At 47.8% G+C, this 24,176-nt stretch overlaps 1 protein-coding gene across 5 annotated transcripts; it reads left to right on the top strand.

The window, feature by feature from the left end:
- The first annotated feature begins 252 nt into the window (after positions 1 to 252).
- NOLC1 (nucleolar and coiled-body phosphoprotein 1) lies at positions 253 to 23,708 on the top strand. Of its 5 annotated transcripts, none has more exons than XM_048858806.2 (14): positions 253 to 411; positions 1,895 to 1,950; positions 4,602 to 4,732; positions 8,325 to 8,449; positions 9,765 to 9,921; positions 12,751 to 12,869; positions 13,657 to 13,810; positions 16,023 to 16,190; positions 16,863 to 16,952; positions 18,105 to 18,245; positions 19,304 to 19,897; positions 20,837 to 20,952; positions 21,349 to 21,429; positions 21,736 to 23,708. In XM_048858806.2, exons 1-14 carry the CDS (start codon positions 301 to 303, stop codon positions 21,892 to 21,894), a joined length of 2,202 nt encoding a protein of 733 aa, XP_048714763.2. In that variant the 5' UTR covers positions 253 to 300; the 3' UTR covers positions 21,895 to 23,708. The 5 variants fall into 5 exon arrangements, with proteins under 5 accessions (XP_048714763.2, XP_048714764.2, XP_048714766.2 ...); XM_048858807.2 differs by having other exon boundaries at positions 8,322 to 8,449; positions 20,840 to 20,952; XM_048858805.2 differs by having other exon boundaries at positions 254 to 411; positions 8,322 to 8,449; positions 12,754 to 12,869.
- Positions 23,709 to 24,176: the final 468 nt, after the last annotated feature.

The following is a 24,176-nucleotide window of genomic DNA, read 5'->3' as shown; positions in this document are numbered from 1 at the left end:
CATTACTCTTCACCTCCCTGCTCTTCCATCACTGTTAGCCCTACCCATGTACTTCCTCCCGCTCACTCGAGACCTCCTCTGCGTGCTTTGCGCGGCCGGCTGCACTGCAGCCGCTGGCCCGCCAGGTGGCGCTCAGGAGCTCTCCTCGAGGGAGGGGGCCGTGCTCCTGCCTATAACAAGATGGCGGATCACACCCCCCTTCCCCTCTTTGAGGCCCCGTTTGACCTATGACCTCACGACGCAGTACGTCCCCCCCGGCCGGCACACGTGATACAGGCGACCGGCTGACGGCGTGGAAGCATGGCCGAGCTGCGCGTGGTGCCGAGCGACCTCTTCCCGCTCGTGTTCGCCTTTCTGCGCGACAACCACTTCGAGGGGGCGGCGCGGGCCTTCGGCAGGGCGGCCGGAGTGGTGAGGGGGGCCCTGAAGTGTGGGGATCCAGGGGGGACCCTGAGGGAGCGGACGGGGGGGCTGTACTGGGGGGGCTGAAGTGAGGGGACCATGGTGGGGAGCTGTGTTGGGGGGACCTTGGTGGGGTTGTGAGGGAGGGGGGCTGTACTGGGGAGGGGACCCTGGGGGGGAGCTGTCCTGGGGGGACCTTGGGGAGCTGTATGGGAGAGAGGTCGGGGGGGGCTGTACTGGGAGGGGATCCTAAAGGTCTGGGATGGAGTCCTGGTGGGGAGGGGGAACTGTGCCAGGGGGGCTCTGAGGAGAGGGGAGGTTGCATTGGGGGGGTACCTGTACAGGGAAGGACCCGGAAAGAGGGGTTCTGTTTGTGGGGTGGGGGGGCCGTTCCCTGGGGGGAGGAGGGAGATGTGCATTCAACTAGAGCGTTTGAGGAGTCAAACAACTTATGTCATGTCGTCATGAATTGGGAGTCCTGGGGCAAGTTGCCTCTGACCATATGCTGTACTTTCACATTTACCTTCCTCTTCTGGCAGCTGCATGTTGTATTGGAGAGAGACAGAGTCTCTGTATAATGCATAGAACCTCACTGAAATTCCAACAAAAGTGGTGGAAAGTCCTTGCAAAATTGGGAGGACTCCCCCCTAGCTTTCTGCAGATCTCCCTGCTCTCTCCGCACTTTTTCCTGTCTCTTCATAATTTGATACCAATAGTGATAACTCTTCTGGAATATTTTTTATTATCTAATCCATATGTTAAGTAGATATTTCCCCCTCCCATTAGACTACATTATTGCAAGGGTTTAGCATATGCTTAACTGTGCATACTGAGTTGTCACATTAACATTAATGAAACTACTCAGTGTGCAAAGTTAAGAATAAGGCTACGTCTATACTACAAACTTCTGCCAGTACAGCTTTGTCGGTTTGGTCAGGGGTATGAAGAGGAGTAGTCCCTGACTGACAACTGTGTCTGCAGAAGTTGCTGCTGTAGACACAGCTATTCTAGCAAAGCTGCACTCTTACAGGTGTAGCTTGTTTTGCTTCTGGGGGGTGGATTTACTATGTTTGTACAAAGCACAGCTTTGTCAGTATAAGCTGTGTCCACACTAGGAGCACTTTGCTGGGATGGTATACCAGTTAAAGAGCTCCTAGTGCAGATGTAGCCAAAATATCTGCAGAATCTTGACCTTAGGTTTTAATAAATCTATAGGCGGTAGAATCTTTTGTCCTAAATTACTCAAGTTGTCTCATTTTTAAGATCACGCAGAGGCTTCTTAACTTTAGCTTCTAATGTTTATGAAGGTGTTTTATGAGCAACATGCTCCACTTGCTAAGTCTACCAGACCTCTCTACCTGTTATACATCAATGCAGAAGCAGTTGCCTATGGCGCAGAGTTTTCCATTCCACTGACAGTATAGGAGGCACTCCTTAGAGAAGTCTATGTGGGTTGTCAGTGCTAATATTCATGTATGTTTCTGGTTTACAGACAGACCAGGATCCTAATGCTGCTTCTCTCTTGGATGTCTTCAACTACTGGCTGAAGTAAGTGTCTCCCTTCCTGGAAAATCTGTTGAGATGGGCTTAGCCTGTCCATATCTGGTACATTTCTTTTGGTTACTTTCTATTGCAAACTGACAAAGCTCCCAATAGAATCCCTGAGACTTCCCAAAGGTGCTCCAGCAAAACCCAGGGAAACCAAGCTTCTGGTATTTCTGCAGTAAAGATATAAAGAATAAGTTCCCAGCCATCTTTATCCATCATAATATTTTAAAAATATTTGCAGCGCACTTCTAATCTGCCTTCTGCCCACAAAGTTCCAGGCTGCCATTTCAGTAGCAGCTTATGGCCCTTTCAGCCCCTTTTAACTCTATTTCAAGTGAAAAGCTAAAATGTGAGTTGTTTGGTATTCCATACTTAGGGTATGACTTTACTGGGCAGTTACCCCCAGCTGGATAAGCAACCTTGGGCTTAAAGAACTCCAAATCTAGGTCACAGGTTTTTCTGTGTAGGTAGAGGTGGTAAGGCTCACACCCAGGTAAGAATCCATGTTAACTGTGTAGTGAAGACATATCCTTAGTTTTCGTAAAATAATGTGCATTAAAGTTGGCTGCTGGGCAACCAAACAGCTGTTGAAAGGGCAGATGATCTCAGGATAAGAGGCTAGGGAGTACGGAAAATAAGCCAAATAGTCCAGGAAGCCTTAAAAGGATTAGAGAAACAGTAAAAATAAGGTATTATAATGTTTTCCCTCTTTCTTTATTAGGTTTTACTATCTAGTAGATATGCATGAACCCCACAAAACTACTTGTTTTGGGAATTGTAAAATGAGCCATGCTGCAAACTGATCCAGCCGTGGCCGTTAAGAAGCTATTGATGAACTTCTTAGGTAGTTAGACCCTATGTCTTCAGCCTCACGGCATAGCTGAAGCATGTGCCTTCAACCTGCTGATCCACACCCAGCTATGATACATTGGTGTAAAAGTACTACATAAGCCAGGTTGGTTGGTCTAGAGTCCAAGTCTGGTAATTATGCTCTGACCCCAAATCCTCACACCATAGTGCTGTACTGCTCTCTGCCCCTGAGTCTGTTTATTCCACACCACAGCTCACTGCTGTCTTAGACAAGAATTTATTCAGTGAGCGTAAGGTGAGGTTATTAGGGGATGAACAACTGATGAAAGAGCTGGAAAGAAGCATGGAGGACCAAGGGCAATTTGAATGAGAAACGTGTTGCTGCGAGCTGGAAAGGTCTGCAGGGCCATGATCCCAAGGGTGTGTTCAGGATTCAGAGGGTGATGGTTATGCTCAAGGCAACTGCCAGTGCTTCAGAGGGCTATGTGTTGTGAGCTTAGGAACCCCCGTCTGGTCTCTCACATGAACCCCAAAATGAGTCTCTTGTTTAAAACAAACTATTCATACCTCAAAGATGCTTGGAGAAACGAAGTCAGGCAGCACTTGAATCTCCAACCCCTCAGTGCATGGAGAGGAAATACCCTGATAAACTCCTGAGGAGATATGCATTCTGCTTTTCTCATTTTCTCAGATGTTCTGTTGTTTTTCTCTACCGAGCTTCCTCATGTGTTTTTAAAACCCAAGACACTTATTTCCAGATTCAGGGTCTCTCGAACAAAGAGATCCCTTATTTTGTGTCGAATAAATCTGTTTAGTTGGCAGGTTCACCCTGATATAGAGGAGACTGGTATGCAAATGGCTTGAACCTGGCAGTTCTGGCATTATGTACTTCTCCATTGTAAGAATCCCCTATTTCTATTATCTAGTCTAGCTAATGCCTTCAAAAGAGGAACTGAAAAGCAAAGTTGAAAATTAATTGCACGTATAAAACTTAAATTAAAACTTAAAATTAAGGTAACTATCAGAAAATAGGGAAATGAAGACTCAATAAAAGTATGCATAATTCAGTGATTGCATTTATACTCTCAAAAATGCAAAGTATAACCTATGGCTTCAATTTATTAGCCTTTGGTATAATCATCATCAGCATCTTCAATTGCATCTTTAATGAGCATTAAAGGTACTACTGTAAAATAATAGAATTGACGACAACAATCTGTAATAAGCCATATAGTTAATAAAATCCTTTAACATACTGTATGTAAAATCTTTGTCTGGTTACTTTAACTGGAGGACCTCTTAATTAGCATCTTATCATAACTTAGTTATTTAAAGCTATCTGTTGTTTAAAGAGAACTCTTATTACTGCAGACAGATCAGGTCTTGAATCCTCACTGCGTGGCTCTAGCCACTTTGTAGATTGTTGCATGCAGTGGGAATGAAAACAGTCCTTTCCTATACCTGCAAACACCTGAGTACCACTGAACACACTGCCCACCAAGATATAAAAAAGAAAACCCACGGAACTAACATGACATTGGCAAATTGTCAAGTTGTTTGTTTTGTTTGTAGTATCCTTCCAGCCACTTGTCTGTCTTTTCTATTCAGACAGTAAGCCCATCAGGATTGTCTCTTCTGCTGTATAATGCCCAGCACAGGGAGGCCCCAGTTCTGGTTGGGGCCTTCAGGTGCTATTGTAATACAAGTAATGGACAGCAATGTGGGAGGCTCCAGTATTCTCTAGGGATAAGCTGCTTTGCTTGTAGTAGAATGGGTGAAATGCTAGGAAGCTCTCTGGAGCTGGGAGAAACTGTTTAGAACTAAGTCTTTCTCCTCCCCAGATCCCCTGATGCTAAGAAACGGAAGGCTGTTCCCAATGGACCCCCTGCAAAGAAGTCCAAGAAAGAATCTTCCTCGAGCAGTGATGAGAGCTCCAGTGAAGAAGATGAGAAAACCACAGCCAAGAAGCCAGGTGGGGTTTGCAAAAGGCCTTTGGGCTGAGCAAGTGGGCATGATTAACTTGGGAAAAGTTCTGAGGCTGGATTCACAGCTTTGCAGCTTGTGTTTAGGGCTTTGAACAGCAGTCACGAACTGCATGATCTCAGTTCTGGTCATGATCATGATCTCAGTTCATGATCTCAGATCTGTACCTATCCACAATCACTTGCACTTTTCACTTTAGTTACTCATCCTTCATAATGTTTTTTTTTCCAGTTTAATTATAAGTAAAGTACTAAGCTTGCTATGAGTATAAATCAGGCTTTGTAGCAGCTGGAGGCATATTGTATCTGCACATTGGCTGAGGCTGGATGGGTGCTTTGACTTGTTGTCCTGTGAGCTGCCAGATACCAGAACTGATTACCTATCTTGGAGATTTCTCTAGCACTCATCGCTGTAGTATTTAGGTAGAATTAGACTCGTGACTAATCCAATGAGTTCTTCCTGGTGCTTGGTCATGGTAGAGCGATCTAAATCATGATTTAAATCATTGGATTTTTGAAAATTTGTATAAATCAGGTCAAGACTTTGTAAAACTAATAGGGAAATTTGTGCTATTGCAATTTTAGTCAAAAATGTATAATGAACTAAATCAGGGGTTCTCAGCCTTTTTCTTTGAGGCCCCTCCAACATGCTATAAATACTCCACAGCCCACCTGTGCCACAATAACTAGTTTTTTGCATAGAAAAGCCAGGGCCAGCATTAGGGGGTAGCAAACAAGGCAGTTGCCTGGGATCCCATGCCACAGGGGCCCCCATGAAGCTACGTTGCTCAGGCTTCAGCTCCGGGTGGCAGGGCTCAGGGCCCCAGGCTTCCTCCCCATGCAGTGGGGCTTTGGCTTTCTACCCTGGGCCTCAGCAAGTCTAATGTTGGCCCTGCTTGGCAGCCTGCCTGAAACCTGCTCACAGCCTCCTAGGGGGACCCGGACCCCTGGTTGAGAACCACTGAACTAAATTGTAAATGTTTTTAAATGCCTTTTTAAAAGGGTATTTTATATGAACTGCTGTAGGCAAAACACAAAATACTGAAAATAAAAACCTTGATCTTGCAAACACTTAGGCAGGTACTAACTTTCCCCACATGAAGGGTCCCATTCACTTAACCAGGACTACTTATGCTCTAAGTCAGAGGTTCTCAAACTTCATTGCACCATGACCCCCTTCTGAGAAAAAAAAAAATTACTAAATGACCCCGGGGGGAGGGACCGAAGCCTGACGGCCCACCTGATCCCTGCCACCTCGAGTGGGGGGCCAAAGCCCAAGGGCTTCAGCCCCAGGCAGGGTGCCTGTAATATCAGCCCACTGCCCAGGACAGAAGACCTCAGGTTTCAGCCCCAGACAGTGGGGCTTTGGCTTTGGCCCCTAACCCTGGCAAGTATGAGCCAGCCCTGGCGACCCCATTAAAACGGGGTCATGACCCACTTTGGGGTTACAACCAACAGTTTGAGAACCACTGCTCAAAGTTAAACGTGCATGAGTATTTGCAGCATTAGAGATTAAAACCATAACCCTTAGTGGTCTGAAGTCTGTCATTTTAAAACAGAATTGCTTTATTGTTAATGAAAAGTTTAGATTTCCAGTATACTAACAAAGTTACTTTGAACTTATCCACAGTCCAGAATTTTCAAAAATAGCTTATTTAGGCTCCTGTACTCATATTTAGGCACCTAAATGACATGGGAACACAAGTCCTGTTGATTTCAAACCCTGATAGAGGTGAATAGCAAAGGATTTCACTTGGGGAAGTTTAATGTGTGGGAAGGTGGTGTGGTTTGCACCACCTTACTTATTAAAATTGCTTATCAATTTTGAGTTGGTGTTCTCACAGATATTAATGAGGCCCTGGGCTTGTCTTTTTCAGCATAGATGAGCATCCACTGTGAAACTTCTTAGCAGAAAACCTTTGGGTTGGGCAAGTGACACACAAATTAACTTGGGAAAAGTTCTTAGGCTGGATTTGGAGCTGGTGCTTTGCAGTTGGTGTTTGGGTCTCGGTTCTGGTAGGATCTGTGCCATCCACCAATGTTTGCACTTTTCACTTTATATGCTCATGCTCCTAGTGTAAAATCTGAAATGTTATTAACAATTAGGAAACTAACTAAAGGAATAAATACAAAATGTCAGTTTCAGAAATAGGATCATAAAATGGGAAGAAAGTGAAATCTATAAATAAACTCTGATTTAAATTAAAATCATAATTAAGAATTTTTTTTATTTTAAGTTTTGTTATCCAGCTTGCTGGTGCTGGAGTACCAATTCTTCGCTGTCCTGAACCTCATTGTGTTTTAACATGCTATTTCCCATCAGTCTTCTCCATCCCTAGCCAGTGCCCCAGTGCTCCTAGGTGTGCTTCCCTCAACTCCTTTTCATGTCTAACTTACCAGGTTTATGACACGAGAGGGAGAACTCCCCTTGTGCTTAAAGTATGCTGTCTTGTTCTGCTGCTATATAGGGGTCCAATTCAGCCCTGGCTCAAGTTGTAGCAGGTTGATTGAAGTGAAGAGAAATGTGCCTGCTTATGCTAGGGCTGAGCTGGATTTAGGCCATGTCTACACTAGCACTTTTGTCGGCAAACCTTATGTTGCTCATGGGTGTGAAAAAAAATACCCCTGAGCAACGTAAGGTTTGCAAACATGAGCGCTTAGTTAAAGTTCCTGCTTTAGCCTCCATTGATCAGGCTTCTCTTTGTATTGATCTGACTCATGATCTCCTGGTGGATGGAGGACAGCTGGGGATCAGATAGGGAAATTGAAAACACTGGTGTCTGATGTGTATTCTGCCAAGGATGTGAGACTTCCCCCTCTCTCAAGGTCCTGTGTCCCCTCCAGTGCCCCCATGGATTAGGCCCCTCACTTGTAACGTGTAGAGTGCTTCTCTTTTCAGCTTTGCCTAGTGTTGTGCCCATATATTGTCCAGCTCACAGGATACTCACATTGGTTGCTGCCATGAGCAGATTCACAGGAGATGAGGAGCAGACTGCAAACTGGGATCGGGGAGGAAGGAATGAGGCAACAGGAAACTGAGTTGAAACTTAATTTGGCCCTTCCCAATCCTGAATTTGAACAAGGCTTTGCTCTTGATCTTCTAAAGAATGTTAGGAACATGATCTCTAGCTAGACCATTTACACACAGTATCCAGCAGAGGAAGAAAGAACTGGCCAGGAAGGAGTGGATTTGGCTACAGCAGGTTAAGTCAGTGGGCCTGGCAGCTCCATAGGGCCCAGCAATGCAGTGACGCAGTTTTCTTTGGAAACCCATCATCAAAAAGCAGCTTTTTTGGTTTTAAATGATATGATAAAATATCTGGATCTTTTAACAAACACTCAGTGCGGGGAGTATGTCCTTTTCAGTGGCACAGCTTGTGCATGGCAAGAAAGGAGTGGTTTCTGTGCCTTGGCTAGTCATTGTGAAGGCTTCTGTAGCACTCTGTGGGAAGCTGAGATATAAGCCTGAGCCTCTGAACAGGACATGACAGCTGCAGTTTGATACATTTCTCTTTTCTTGCACTATACATGGAAGGCTGGGAATGAATTTGTCCTCAGTGTCTGCTCTTCCCAACACAGCAGCTAAGTCAGCGCCTGTGCCGAAGGTGATAGCAAAGGCAGTGGCTCCTGCCAAAAAAGCAGAGAGCAGCAGCGAGGACTCCAGCGATGATTCGGACTCTGAGGAGGAAGAAAAGAAGCCAGCACAGGTCACCTTTTCCTTTCGGTCCTTTCCAAAGCACGTTCCACAGTAATGGAGAGTATTAAATGTGACCACCACTGTGTGGAGGACTGGAACTACTCTTGGGGCTGGAGGTGGGCTACAGAGTATGGGTCCTGGATCACTTATTCTATTTATCAGGCATTAATCCAGACTCAGGGCAATTTTACTTACACCCTAAACTCTTTGAGATAGAGGACATGTGTTCTTAGCTCTCTGTAAAGCACTCGGCATGCGACTAGAGCTTAACAAATGAGTTAGTCCTGTAACGTGCAGTCTGCCATTTGGACTGGCTCTAGTGAAAGCAGAGGCAGATCTCTGGGATGCATTTCCCATCTAGTATTGGAATCTGCTTCTCTCCCATGAGATTGAGACAGACTGCTGTGGCCTGCTCCTTCTAACCTGAGGGGAAGTCTGCATTTGTTTACACTGCCACCAGAGTAACCAGTGTATAAAATGCTCAGGATAAGGGGGTGTTATCTCTGATCACCATCTGTAAACGAAATAGTAGCATGTAACTAGTGTGGGGGAAGAGTCGTAGTATTTCCTCCCTTTTCACTGTGTGCTGGTGCCACCAAGCTGAGAATTAATATCTGGAGCTGTGTTCTTCATGAGCAAGACATGGAGCTAAGGTACCAATACCCAATTACGGTTGAGGCCAAGGTGCCCAGCCAGCGCTGTTGAGCCCTTAGACTAGTGCTTTCTCATAGGGAAGGGGACTACCAGGCAGCTACCAACCCCAAATCTGTCCCTGTTTCATGGCTCAGGGTTGGGTTCTGAAAATTCATGTGCATGGAAGAGACCCTGGGTGGATTCCAATGGGCCATCTAGGATAATCATCCATGTGTTGGGATTTTCAGACCCCAACTTGGAGCCATCCCTTTCTGGTGGTGTTCTTCCCTCTGGGATAGTCACTAGTCTGAGGGCTTAGTGCCCTGTTTGGGCACCCCGACTCTGCTCTCCTCACCCTCAAGTCTCTGTTGGGTACTTCTGCTCCCTTTCCTGTTAAGTGGGAGAGATATCATTCCACTTGGAAGTGTCAGGGTGCAGGGAAAAGTGTCTCCTGCTGTCAAAGCTTAGGGAATTTCCTGTATATTTGGGGTTATGTGCCTAAAATAGAGCATCAGCTCTCCAGAATAAGAACCCCCAACTCAAGGTTGTCTAACATTTTGACTGGCAGTCCGTACAGATAATCTTTATAGAACGGGTGTGCCAGTTGGACTGTTGTCCTGTCTCTCTCTCCTCAGTCCCTTTAGGCCTTGTTGACTAGAATAGTCTCTGATTAGTTTTTCCTCTCTCATTAGAAGGTAACCAAAGCCCAGGCCAAGCCAGCTGCCACCAAAACTCAGCCCCAGAAGAAGGCTAAGAGCTCCTCCAGCTCAGACTCCAGCAGCTCAGAGGATGAAAGACCAAAGAAACAGCCCCTGAAGCCAGTGGCAGCTAAAACAGCAGCTAAATCAGGTACCTGGTTGCGCTGCGCTGCACTGTGAGCGGATGTGTGTGAACAGGAATCCCTGGGGAAGAACCTGGGGTCTAGGTGACCAAATGCCCCGGTAGAGAAGATACCATCCTAGCAAGGCCACTTCGGTGATCCAGTCCAACTTGCTGTTTGGCTAGGATCACTGGTGATAGGGACCTGGGGCTGCACTGGTAGCATATATTAGGCTTTAATTTCTGGAAATCCAGATATAAATCTGATCACAGGTTAATTGAATTTGATCCTAAATGGATAGTTAAATCTCAGGGCCCAACTAGATCCAATGGTTGTCACCAATCCCTGAGTAATTGCATGGGCCATGTGCTTCTTGCTAATGCTTTCCACTATTTGAGCCAGCACTAACTTAAGTTAAACTTAACCCTCAGCTTATAGTTATGGGACTTGGAATCAGTGGTGTTACTATAACTTCCCCCAACTGGTACTAGACTAGTCAGGTTGTCAGAAAAGTTAATGAGGCATTTTTTGTTAAAAGTTGGCAGGAAGTCTTTTTAAGATAATTAGGTTGTGCAGAATCCAAATATGGTTGTTCCTAAGCTGTATGTTGTATATAAAGGCCTCTATAAAGAGAACAAAATAACGTGGAAATCACTTAAGTGATCTTTATTTACTTTTAGTTTAGGATCAACATATTGTAGGATCTTAATGAGTTGTAGGATGTAACAAGTGATTAAATATGCACAACCTTTTTATAAAGCTATTGAATTTCAGTTTATTTCCAAGAGGTACTGGACGTATTTTAATACAGTATACAACCATGAAAAAGTTTGTTTACATGGCTCTTATAACTTGAGCATTCGCACCTTAAAAGAAAAGTGTACAAATACAACACATAATCTCAAAACACCTGTTTTTAAAAAAAGTGAAAATATTTTCATGACAAAACATTAGAAATAAACATTTTAATTCACACAAATTAAGCACAGATATTAATGTTGTACAGGCGATCTAGCAAGCAGCTGCATCATCCTTGCTGACACTGAAATCTTTGTGGCCACCGTGTGACAAAGCATCTCCCTGAATATTCAGTGCAACATGTACCTGTGACAGAAATATGTCATCTTGGCAAGAATCCATCATTTGTGAGATGGGTACATATTTATACTTGATTGGAACTAAGAGTTTCTCAGCAGCCGATTGATCAGGCAATAAAATGAAATAAATCCCCAATAGGAGCTTGGAGTTTTCCAGTGTATGATGATCTATAGCAGATGTAGGAGTGTGGAATTTCCATGCCAGTTTTCACTGCAATCTTGCAGTAATGTTGCCAACCCATGACCTTGCTTGGATGCATGCTGAAGCTCATTTTGAAGCCAAAGCATTGCTGTGTCAGTAATTTTGATGCCCTCACTCTTTTTCATCACAGACTTCATAAATGGGATGTAACAAGACAGGTAGTACTTGTCTTCAGGAGCTGTGAGGTCACTTACTTCAGCTAAACAAACACTCATCTGTGGTCAAATACAGCTGTCTTCATTATCTGTTCACTCATCTTGAGTGTAGTAACAGAAATGAGTCTCTGTTTAGAGTGCGCTTCTTGACAAAGCATACAGCATCTCCAGTCCATGAGTTTCACAGCATGGGATTGTCTGGTATTTATTGGGATCACTGCAGTTTGCCACATGTGATCATATCAGTTGCAGATGTTCTTGTTTTCTATAACCGCTTGATTTTGCCTTTTTTCAGTGCAATGGGCATAGCAATTTCTCTGTCACACGACTGATACTCTGTTCTGAATGAAAGATGCACTCAATTCTGTCAATGGCCTCTCTGTTTGCTATCTTGTTTTTTCCCTGTAATGGCTGTTGCCTCCCTTATTCTGTGCAATCCTTGTTCACCTGCTTCATGCACGTCTTCTTTACTTGATCCTTGGCAAATAATGCAGAGATTATAGGAGACTGGCATGGAGCACTCCTTCAACTGTAACCAACACGAGTGTCATAAACCACCACCTCATCTAACTAGTGTTGCTCTCTTTATTTGTAAAAAATAAATAAATACACATATATACACCATCTCTGTTAACTCTAACTTCAGAGCAACAAGTACTAAGCATGCAAGAAAATTAGAATTATTTCATATTACAGGAAAAGTAACTTTTGTTACGATTAACTTATTTCTAATATTAGACAAGATGGGTGAGGTAATATCTTTTATTAGACCAAAATTACCTCACCCTCCTTGTCTCTCATACCCTGGGACCAATGTGTCTACAACTAGACTGCACACAACTTATTTTTAATATGATACCGTGATGACTAAATACTCTACAAAATTGAATATTAGGGAGCAGTAGGTGTTAAAACCACAATGTACGTCTACTCATTTCTGTACTTGGTCAGCTGAAAAGGAATTATACCAAACTGATTTTTTTTGCTCACAAGTTCATACACTTGGTGTTGGTATAGCAAACATTTCTGATGAATTTTGGTGGCGATCAAGTGTGCGTGTCTAAATGTCAAAATTCAGTTTAGTAACCCATTTCTGAAACCAGCAGGTTCGTATTATGTTAGAAAAAGGTGCTGCCAATTTATAACAATGTCTCTAAACCTCATTAGAGGATTGAGTCTGAGATTTCCATTTCGTCTATAATGAGAAAAGCCGTCTGCAGAGAGACTGTTTAGAGCTGCCCTGATAAACAGGAGGAGAATGAGTGGGTTCCCAGAAGAGGGCTGGAGACTCTTGCCTTGTGCAGTTAGGGGAGCTGATGCTGTCCAGGACATTTTTTGCGTTGAATGTGATTACCATTCCCTACCCCTCATGTTTTCTCATCCCTTTCTTTGCCTTATCTCCAGCAGGAAGTAAAGCTGCCTGCAACGCAGCCAATGGCAAGGCAGAAAGCAGCAGCAGCAGCAGCAGCAGCAGCAGCAGTAGTAGTGAGGATTCTGACAAGGAAAAGGCTGCATCTGCAAAGGTAAACAGTGAGACAAGTATGGATGACTCCATTGGTGTGAGAGAAGTCTAAGAGTCTCTCTGACCTTGATCTAAGGGTTGTGTAAAGTAACCCAGAACCGCACAGCAGCTGAGTGCGTGCCCGCCCATGCAGTCATTGTAGCTTTTTGTGACATCTTAGTGAGGCTTTGTGTCTTAGGAACCTCACCAACAGTCTTCTCTGCTGCTGAGTGATCCATTCCTCTTTCCTGAGCCAGGAATCCCTTTATAACTTCTGCATGCTGCACCCTCTGTATGGCTTGCTTTCCTGTTGCCAGATGTGCTACTCTACCAGCCTTACACGTTCCTGCACTGCTTCTGCAGTCCCACTGGGGAGTGTTAGAGCAACTTCCCTGAAAGAGAGCTGGACCCCAGCTGTGGGAGCTCTTAGAAACCTCTCCTAGAGAGCTCTTACTTCTCCCAGATATCTCACGGCTAATGTCTCAGCTCCCCTGACAGTGGTGGTGCTCTCTAGCTATTAATGTTCTGTCTCACCTCTTCTCAGCCAGAGAGTATCCCGTGTAGGAATTTAATGGGAGGTAAGAAATTCTGATGCTCTGGTGTTAAAGCCTGTAATGTGCTTCCTGGCATTTGAGAAATTTCCCTAGTTCTTGGCTCTATCCTGGAAATCTGATGCCCAGTGAATAGGGCAGAGAGGGCAAGAGAGGACTCTCCAACACGGAGTAGGGGTGGTTTCTGGGCAGCACCTGTCTCTCAAAGCTCAGCTTCCTTGATGAGGAAAGGTATTTGTCTGTCGTCTTTGCAATAAGGCTGTTCCCAAGAAAACACCACTGCCCAAACCTGCAGCCATCCAGGTGCCCTCAGGTAAAGCCAGAGCCCCTGCCAAAGAGAGCTCCAGCAGCGAGGATTCTTCTGACAGCTCGGAGGATGAAAAGCCAGCCTCAAAATCGAAGCCGAAGCCCGGTGAGTACCAAAAACCATTGCTGGTACTGTGGAGAGGAGGCTTTCTGCCACTACTAGCCCTAGAGAAGTTTAGCTGCCCATCTCTGCTTGGTGTGGCCCAGAAGGCTGAGGGGTGGTGATGGCAGCAAGCATGGAACTGCAGGGTCTTTGTTCTAGCTACGTCCAGGTAAGACATGGCTTAAACCTCAAACCCAGACCTTCTCTTGAGGTGAAAACTATGCTGGTTGCATCCCTTATGTGGTCATTGTCTCTGAGCATCCTGCTCTTCAGAGAGCTATTAGAGGCTATTCTCATGCATGATTCCCAGCCTGACTGAAGTTGGGAAGAAAATTCCCTGTGGGTAAATCAGTCCATAATTGTGCTTTACAGGCCTTCATGCACCTTACTCTGAAGCATGTGGTGCTAGCCAGTATTAGGCTGGGTAATGAACTAGGTGGACCCCGTGCCCTGATCTAGTATAACAGTTCCTATGACTCCAATAAACTGAGAGAAGCAAGTGTGAAATATAGATAGGTTTCTTTACCCCGGGGGCGTAGTTGAGGAGCAGAGTAGTAAATGAACAAGAGCAGCAGTGGAAGTCCTGCAACAAATTTTTTGGAGGTCTTGGAGTGCGGCACCCAACAAGTAATATGTACATATATACATCCAAATAATCGTAATTGATTTATGTAAGGTTTTGGGGTGGTTGTTTTTTGTTTTTCTTTGCAGACTCAGTAATAAATATAATGCACGGTTATCTCTACCCTTTACTGGACCTAACAGAATAGAAACACAATAAGGTGTTCTGCACATTCTTGTCTCTTTCATTATTGTTTCTTTTGCTTTTTTGGTAAAAGTGGTTATCTGTACAACAATTCTACTATGTCAGAGCATTTTAAAATTTACTTCAGAAGTCCAAATAATAATGAAAAATGTATCTGGGCAGCTTGGGTCTGGGGAGGGGAGGCATGGCTGTGGCTGCTCGGGGCGCTGGCCAGCCTGGGGCTCCTCCGGCCAGGGTGGGTGGGAGGCACTCGGAGTGGGGGGCTTGTGGCTGCAGCCACAAGGGAGGCAGGGGGGTCTCAGGGCTCCAGCTGCTGGGGGGGGCAGGGGCTAGCCTCCCCAAAGGAATGCTCCACATGCTGCCCATGCACCTGCTGCTCACCTCCTGCATCCCTCCTCAGTCTCCCACCCGCTGCTCTCCTCCTCATATTCCTTCCTTCCTCTTGCCCCACCCCCACCCCCTGCTGCACTCCTCCACTCCCCTGCCCACCACGAGAACCCCTGCTCGCTGAGTGGCTTACTGCTCAGTCCTCACTCTCAGCCAGGGCCCCCTGCCACCTCCTCACCCTGCTCCTTACTCCCCCGCCAGGCCTCCCCTCGCCACTCACTTCCTCTCACACCCCCTCACCCCCACTGCTCGCCTCCTCACACATACCCCGCTGGCTTCCTTGCCCCTTGCTCCTTAAGTGTTGTGTGGTCCACCTTTATCTCCGGAGAGCTGGCACATGCAGGAGGAAGGGGAGGGGCTGATGCTTTTCCCTCCCTTCCACTGCCCAGGAAACTGCTGTGGCTGCAGGGAAATGCCCTAGTGGCCACATGTGGCCATGGTGCCCGCATTTGAGAAACTGTGAATTAGGCCATCCAAATCTAGGGGCATGGCTACACTGGAAACTTCAAAGCGCTGTTGTGGGAGCGCTCCCGCGGCAGCGCTTTGAAGTGCGAGTGTGGTCGCGTGCGAGCCCTGGGAGAGAGCTCTCCCAGCGCTCCTGGTACTCCACCTCCACGAGGGGATTAGCTCCCAGCACTGGGAGCATGGCTCCCAGCACTCGGAGCCTGTTTACGCTAGCGCTTTAAAGCGCTCAGACTTGCTGCGCTCAGGGGGGTCATTTTTCACACCCTTGAGCCAGCAAGTTAGAGCGCTATAAAATGTAAGTGTAGCCAAGCCCTAAAAGGGAGCAATGCTATGGTGAGACCCCAGCAAAGGGGAGTTGTGCTGCTGGGGGAGTCAGGAGTAGCAATACTGTGGGGATGTCCCCTCCCACCATACCGAGTATAAAGCCCTTGTTGATCACAACTGTGCAAGTGATTAGGAGCAGGTAGCTTAACTGGCTTGTTTTTATATCATCGCCTGGCTAAAACAGGGAAGTCCAGCACGACGTGTACCGTATTTGCCAGCGTGCAGGGCTGGTGGGTCTGCACTGGTGCCGCTGCTGATCCTGTCTCTTTGTAGGTCCATACAGTGCGGTGCCACCCCCCCAGGTTACAGAGCCAAGAAAGGGCAAAGCAAAGCCCTCTGTTGCAAAGGCTCCTGGGAAAAAAGCCGAGAGCAGTGACTCCTCAGACAGCAGCTCGGACAGCAGTGATGAAATGGAGCAGACACCCAAGAAGGGAACAACAGGTGGATTGTGGGGAGAGGGAGGCTAGGAAGTGGTTGTGTTAGACTGTTCAGGAAGTGCCTGTGTGGGGTGCAGTTGGTTCCTGGCCACATAGTGGCTTCTGAAATTACCTTACAATTGTGGATTATGCTGCTATTTTTGCCTTTTTAAAGGTCTCAGAGCAGCTAGTATCTGTCCCAAAACAGGCCCCAGGAGCTGAGCCTGAGTTCCAGACTGCTCAGTCCCATCTCTAATTTGGTCACAAGAGGTCAAATAAATCCTACTGGATTTCCATTTACTTCAGTGGATGGGATGAATCTGGCCCATTCTTGAAGTTGGCAGAGGCCTTGCGTTGGGTTACTGTATTATGTGAATGAAAATCCCTTCTCTATCTGACCCCCTGCGTGTGTTGAGTAGGGGAGCATGTGCTGATGTGCGATGCTGCATTCGCAGCCCGTGACTTGTGCCATGCGAGGGGACAAGGAGCCCTGACATCTCCCTACTCCAGGTGGTTAGGAATCCCAGGGGCTGAGGATCTGGAGTCCTGAGTTCTTTGCAATGCTGCCCAGGGGTGAATTGCCTGCCTCTTCTGTCCAAGAGGCTAATAAGCCGCCCTCCTTTGTAAAGCTCTTGGAGATCCCTGGATGAAAAGTGCTGTGAGAGTGTGAGATTCATTGTAATTGTTTCTCTTGCAGCCAAAGCAAGTCTGGCTAAAAAAAAACCTACCCCAACACCCACCGTTGTGACTATCAAGAAAGGTGGATCCAGTTCAGACAGTGATTCCGGTGAGTGAGGGAGCAGGGATTTGACCTTTTTGATGCAGTGACTCTGCACATGCCCCCTTTCAGCCCCCGGTGTCACTCAGCAGGGACCCAACCTCCTCTTGCCAGGGCCCTTAGAGTGAGTCTGAGCTCCCTGCAGTGTCCATGGCAAGGTAAAGGGATGCCTCTGAAAACTGAAGCCTCCTGTATCGATGTGGAGGGAAGCATGAATGAGTGGCACAGACAAGAACAATGACTAGTACAGGAAGGTCTGCAGGGTGGTGAAGGGTATTCCCTAACAAGTACCTATGGTAGGATTAGGAGTTCTTTTTTTGGATCCATTTCTGAGCTCTTCAGATCCTCCATAAGAGTCATGGCTGGCATCAGGTGTAAATTCCCTACGTGAAAAATATCCCCCTTGTGCCAGGTCCAAGGTGGGGAGAAAGGGGAACTTTTTTAAACAAATCTTCAATTCCATTTGGACCACTGCTAAAATAGTCTGGAGTGTCGAATAACACAGTCAAATGGTGTCCTTTCCTTCTTTCCCAAATCACTCCAGTCTGTTCCTCTTTTCTTTTTGTCATTGATTCCCTTCTCTGTTTCATTCTGTTCTTTCACCTCCACTACACACTTTCCTTTTCTGTCCATTTCTTTCCTCGCTCTCTTCTTCCTCTTTGCTTTCTTTAGTGAGGCCAACACTCCCTCTTCAATCCCCTAGTTTCTACACCGTGCCCTCTCACTACACACACTGTTATGAAGGGTTAGGCCAAGCTCCTACTGCTGTTCCTCATCTTCCTAGCAAAGAAGAAACATGGAGATCTTGAGGGCACATTCCCAGCCCTAGGTCCTCCAGCTCCTGTTGCCTCCGTTCCCTGGGACAGGAGCAGGAACATAGGCAGGGCTACATGCTGTAGGGCTCTCCACTGGCCATTCAGAGAGTGCTTATCGGACTTCTCTGCCCACCCTGCCCCTTCTCTGGCTCTGCGCCTCACCTCACTTCATGATCGTAGTCTGGTGAGTTCCAAAAATCCAGTGGCAATGGTGCCTCCCTAAAGTGTGAGGCTCAAGGCCACAGCTTTGCCTAAAACGACCACTGACTGGGGTCCCTGGTGGACTCACTTGGGTTATATGCCCCTGAAAAACACTGACACTTGCAGATGTGCTTCTCTTGTCTAGATTCCAGCTCTGAGGAAGAGAAGGTAATGACCAAGCTCACTGCCAAATCACTTGCAGCGAAGGGTCCTGCCAAACCGGCGAAGGCTCCTGCCAAGTCAGGACAAGCAAAGACGGGCTCCAGCTCCTCCTCAGACAGCTCAGGTATCAGGACAGGAAGGGGTGGTGATCTCACCACCACCATACTGAGCAGGTGTGAGTGCCATGCCTACCTCCCCAGTCTGTGTTCCCAGCTGTGGTATCAAGAATACAGAGGCACAGGGACACTGTCTAATCGAACTGACCTGATATTTGCTGACCAATTCCTAAGCATGCAGAACCAACCCCATGCAAAGTGCCAGTTCTCTTGGGCATGAAGTGTGGGGAAACGTACTCACCCGCTAATGTTTCATCACTCAAACCCCTACATCTCTGCCGCATAGCTGAAATACAGGGAACTGGGGACCTGTTCGGTACGTTTGTTTATTGGAGGAAAAGCCACTTGGGGGATGAACTTTATTCTCCAATGAGAAGAATACAGGGGAAGGAGGAGGACAGTCCCATCCCAAACCCATTTCCCCAATAGCCACTGTCCATGATAGTGCTTGTAAACCACACTAAAGAGCTGCAGCACCGTTTAAGAGCAGCTAGTGCAGTGTGCTGCCTTGAATCTGTAAGCCACCCTTCTGAGCAGGGGAACAGGAATGGCCCCAACTTTTCAGCTCTGATTGTTAGTGCTGTTTGATTCTGTGCTAGCGTCAAGTTCCCAGGGCTCTTCAGCCATGTTGCTAGGGCCCAAAAGTTGTTCTTGTTTGGCAGTATCTGTGGTTCAGTCCAGTTCCTAGTGGGCAGGTGTCTGACACAACTGCTTGTCCCCCTGTGGCAGTCTCAGCAGAGGTAAAGCATCACTTGGAACATGGAGACTGAGCTCCCTGTTGACTTAGAAGAGCCACTTCTGAGGGTCAGAGTTGAGATGTGCTTGTGGGGGGAGGAGATGGCAGCTGCCTGTGCTACACCTGCTCTAAGCAGAGCCCATAAATCTCTAAGGCTGTTGTTCTGCACCTTTCACCGAGTCCCAAACCAAGCAGGTTTTGCTTACTTCCTAGTGTGGAAGGGACTCCAGTTACTGCTCCTGCTTGTCTAGTTTGGTCTGGCTGAACAAGTCTGTTCAGTACTTGGCTATTCTCACTGGAATCTTCTTGTATTGGAAACTTCCCTCCCAGATTCTGACAGCTCTGAGGATGAGACCCCTGCAAAGCCTGCAGTCAAACCAGCTCCACCTGCAGCCAAGAAGCCTCCTGCTGTGGCAAAGAAAGCCCAGAGCAGCTCTGACTCAGATAGCAGCTCCAGCAGCTCTGAGGAAGAGAAGAAAGCCCCTCCAGCTAAGCCAGCCAGCAAGACAGCTAAGCCAGGGTCCAAACCCTGCACCCTGGTCCCCAAAGCCAGCAGCTCAGATTCTGACAGCTCAAGCAGTGAGGAGGAGCAGAGCAAACCAGCAGTGAAACTAGCCAGCAAATCACTAGGGGGCAGTAAAGCTTGTGCAGGGAAGAAAGCAGCTGCTGCTAGCAGTAGCAGCAGCTCATCTGACAGTTCCAGTGATGATGACAAGAAGTCCAGAACAGCAGGGACTCCAGTCGCCGGGTTAAAGCCAGGGAAAGGGGGACAGAACAACTCCAGCTTGGTGAAAGAGAAACCAAAGGCTTCATCCACACCAGCAGCCAAATCACCAGCCACAAAGAAGCCAGAGCCCAAGCCAGCTGGTGGCAGTGAGAGTAGCTCTGAGAGCTCCTGCGATGAGAAGGGAAAAGCAAATGGAGGTAATCTGTGCCAGCCAGGAAGGGCATCTGTCAGGCAGTGAGTGTTGCAGGGCAGAGCATATGTGAAGCCATTTTCTAGAAGCGGTTTCCTAAACAAAACTCTGCATGTAACCTGCAGCCACCTCCACGCGCTGGAGCAGGGGTGGGCAAGCTATGGCCTGGGGGCCGCATCTGGCCCTCCAGACGTTTTAATCTGGTGCTCAAGATCCTGCCAGGGAGCGAGGTTGGAGGCTTGCCCTGCTCCACGCAGTCCTGGAAGCAGCAGCATGTCCCCCCTCCAGTTCCTACATGTAGGGGCAGCCAGGGGGCTCTACACACTGCCCCCACCCCAAATTGTGCCTCCGCAGCTCCCATTGTCTGGGAACCGTGGCCAATGGGAGCTGCAGGGAGGCGCCTGCAGACAGGGCAGTATGCAGGGCTGCCTGGCCGCGCCTCCATGTAGGAGCCAGGGGGAGAGATATGTGCCGCTTGAGGTAAGCGCCGCCTGGATCCTGCACCCCAACCCACCTGCCCCAGCCCTGATCCTCCTCCCACCCTCCGGAGCAACCTCCTGCACCCCAACCCCTCATTCCCAGCCCCACCCCAGAGCCCATATCTCCAGCCAGAGCCCTCACCCCCTCGTGCAACCCAACCCCCAATTTTGTGAGCATTCATGGCCTGCATACAAATTCCATCCCCAGACGTGACCCTTGGACCAAAAAGTTTCCTCACCCTTGCACTAGAGGATGGCTGCCCAGGAGTTCCTTATCTAGTGCTGGTGCTCTAGACTGGCCATTAATAGAGTGTCTGTTGTTGTTCCTGTACCACCCTACTCCAGAGTGCACATGCTCACGTTCCCAGCATACATCAGTCTGACTTGTGTCCCAGTGGAGAGAGACGCTGCTCCCCTTCCCCAGGTGGAGGGTGGTCCCATTGAAGTCGAACTACTGTTGTTTTTAGCAGGCTCGAATAAGAAGAAGCGGAAGAGCGAAGATGACCAGGAATTGGGGACACCGGACAGCAAGAAGATTAAGACCAAGACCAGAACGCCACACTCATTTCCCAAGGTGAAGCAGGTGAGTGACGGGAAAACGTGCTGAATCAGAGCAGGGCTTTTTCTTGTCTCTCAGTCCCAGCAATCTGCACTGCTTTCCTTGGTGGTCGAGGCTGCAGGAGACAGTCTCCCCCTCCTCAGCCAGCCTAAGTGCCCCTTATGTGGAGACCAGAGAAGATGCGCATCGTGGCCCCAGCATCTTTCTGGCTGAGGATGACTGTATAGACTACCTCTGGAGCTCCTCTGTACTGCCCTTACTGTTGAAGGGAAGGATCACAAGTTCATGTGGCCTGGAAAACTGGACCAGGGTTCAAATAGGATTTCCCCCAGTTTAGTGTCCTGCATTGCTGTGTGGGCCAGCAAAGAGAAGGCCATGTGCAGGTATTGACTTAGGGTGACCTATGTTTTTCTCTAACAGCCAGCTGTCCCTTTCCGAAGAGTAAGAGAGGAAGAGATCGAGGTGGATTCCCGTGTAGCTAATAACTCATTTGATGCAAAGGTAGGGACAAGTCCAGCCAGAGTGACAAACTGGCACGTTTTGCCCCAAGAACACAGGTCATCTGGGAAAGGGTTTTCATGGTGCTTGTGGGGAGCTCTCCAATCTGAGCCTCTCCCACCAGGAGGCTCAACTGGGAGGTATATGGGCACTGGCTGAGGGGAGCTCCCAGCCCCTCCAGCAGAGGAGCTGGGTGAAAACTCCTTTAGCCCATGGAAGTCATTACTGGACAGTATACAAAGCAGGACCTAGTGTTTGCCATGTTGGCTGTTGAGTGCTGACCTGGCCCCCCTTTTCCTTATCTCACAGAAAGGAGCTGCAGGCGACTGGGGAGAAAAGGCCCACAACGTACTGAAATTCACCAAAGGCAAATCCTTCCGCCATGAGAAGACAAAGAAGAAAAGAGGCAGTTACTGCGGAGGTGCTATTTCTACCCAGGTCAATTCCATCAAGTTTGAAAGTGACTGAGCTGCAGTTGGCTTGGGAGTCCATACCCCACCCATCCCCTAAAGCCAGCTGGATGGGCATGTGAACAGAATAGGCATGGTAGACCCCAATCCTGCCTGGAACTTATTCCTCCCCGCTCTCTTGTGGGGGGATGGTAGCCCTTGCCATAGGATATGGGAGAGCGGCTGGATGCTCCCACATTATTTCTGACTAATTCTGGCATCGCACCTGGTAAGAGCCTTCTTAGAGCTGGCGACACCAGATCCAACGCAGGTGTCCTAATTTTGTACAGTTTTATTTTAAAAGGTTGGTGGTGCCCTGGAGTTCAGGTTTCCCGCCCACCTTGTAAAGCAAAGAAAATTTATATTTTCCATGAATCTGTTTTTCTTTTCCAGCCAGTTTAACTGTTGAGACCTGTGAAATTTAAAGTACTGTAGCTTGTTTGTGGCTAGGCCTGAGTGACCTGCGGTTACAGCTCCCTCGCTGTGCATCTCCAACTGTACAAAGCACAGCTCCAGAGGGGCAGTTTCTTCTACTTCCCTCTCTCTTTAAGGCCTCCTCCTGCAGCGACCTTCTCTTCACCCAGGGCAGACCCTGCTGCTGCCATTAGGCAGGGTAGCTAGAGAAGCAAAGTGCCTTTCAGCCCAGGGCATGTTGCCACCAGCATGGGAAGCTCAGGGTTCAGGTTGGTAGGATTTCCCTCTCCGTCCTGCAGCTTTGGCACTGATGTCAAAAGCTCAAAGCCCTGCAACTCTGGGGGAATTTCAGATGTGCTGTCCTTTCATAGGGAAGGCACAGGCTATGGGAGAAGTGGGGACACTCCTGGCTGCTTGGACACTTTGGGGTTTGAGAATCCTTTGGCCCAATGGAAAGGTTTAAAGAGAGAAGTTTAAAGCCTTGGCCCCCAGCCCCTTCCTCACCTAGCTCTCCACTCCCTTAACTCTGTTTTATTTGGGATGTTCTGACAGCAGTAATTGCCCCAGGTCCTCTGTAGGAATCCAACTCGCCAACACATGCTTTGTCCTAGCCATGTGCAATGCAGCTGGTGTGAGGTTGAGATGAATGTAACACGATTTGCCTTAAACTTCTCCCCTTGGCTGGATCAGTTGCCCTTTTCCTGTCTGTGGAGTCCCTTTGCAGAGGTAAAATGTCTGTTGCCCTCCATGCTTTGGTGTCTGAAAGATCTGGTGCCAAAATGGAGACAGCAAGCAGAAGCTAGTCCTGGCTTCAAGTACAAGACAGGCAAGTTGCTGCCTGGAGCCCTGCTCTCTGTTGCAACATAGCCTGATCTCCAGCATGGTTGAGAGCCAGAGGAGCAGGTAACCCAGGGCTTCATTTCCATCCTCCCTTTCCCTGCCAGCAGGATGGAGCCCCACAGATCGTAAGGACAGCTCTGCCCCCAGTGAAGGGCCCTGCTGTTACAGGAGGCCAGGTCTGCGTGAGAAGCAGTGCCAGATAATTTAGGGTTGGAGGTGACTAACAAGCCACCCCCGTGCACATTAACTGACTGCAACTTGTTGGAAGGAGCATCTCAGTACCGCGCCTTCATGCTTGCAAAATAAGCCTCATCACTGGCTTCTTTCCATGCAGTGATGCACATGCTCAGGAAACCAGGGCTATTATGTAGAGTTGGAGGGTGGGAAGAGAATACCCTCTGCCTTCCTGGCCAGGCTTTTGGAGCAGAGTCCCAGCTGTGACCTGTCAAATAACCTTCTATGTCATCTTCACCTGGCACATGAATGACTGAACTGTCAACATTTTAAAAAGTTTTAAGTTTGGGGGGGGTTGATGTGTGAGCACAAGTGTCTCCTACAATAAAGAAGCCTGTGTTTGTAGGTTGTGTGCATTTCACTGATGGGTTTTGACACTCGGAATGGAGGCGGGAAAAGGAGGGGGAAACTATTTAGCTGGGACAAGGTACACCACAATGTTTGAGGTGTGGTCAATAGGTCTAACTGCATTTATCTGTATTAGGTAGTGGTTAGTCAGCCTCTAATAGCAGTGTTCTTACCTGCAAGTGGCATTGGGCTATGTGAGATAAGGGATGGTCCATGCAGCTGGGAGCTAAGAAAAATAGGTGAGCAGAGGATAAACGCTTGCCTTTGTCAAGAACAGAAGGATGTGTAGGAGTGTGCTTTGTGTGGAAATATGAACAGGTGTAACGAGAGTGGACAAGAAGCTAGCCTGGGCTCTGGTGAGTGGAGTGAGGAGCCCCTGTACTATTTGTCTTACCGTAGTGCGGGGACCCCCATTCGTGTTCCTGGAGCCTATGGTGCTACGTGCTGTACAAAGAACAAAAAGGC

This window comes from Caretta caretta, chromosome 7 (assembly GCF_965140235.1).
Source record: "Caretta caretta isolate rCarCar2 chromosome 7, rCarCar1.hap1, whole genome shotgun sequence".
NCBI lineage: Eukaryota > Metazoa > Chordata > Testudines > Cheloniidae > Caretta > Caretta caretta.
The sequence above is the reverse complement of the archived record's forward strand: the minus strand, read 5'-3'. Positions and strand labels throughout refer to the sequence as shown.

Coding starts and splice junctions, on each gene's coding strand:
- NOLC1 (XM_048858804.2), top strand. CDS start 301: ATGGCCGAGCTGCGCGTGGTGCCGAGCGACCTCTTCCCGCTCGTGTTC. Junction 8,450..9,764: donor AAGAAAAGAAGCCAGCACAG/GTCACCTTTTCC, acceptor CTCTCTCATTAG/AAGGTAACCAAAGCCCAGGC. Junction 16,953..18,104: donor CAGTTCAGACAGTGATTCCG/GTGAGTGAGGGA, acceptor TCTCTTGTCTAG/ATTCCAGCTCTGAGGAAGAG.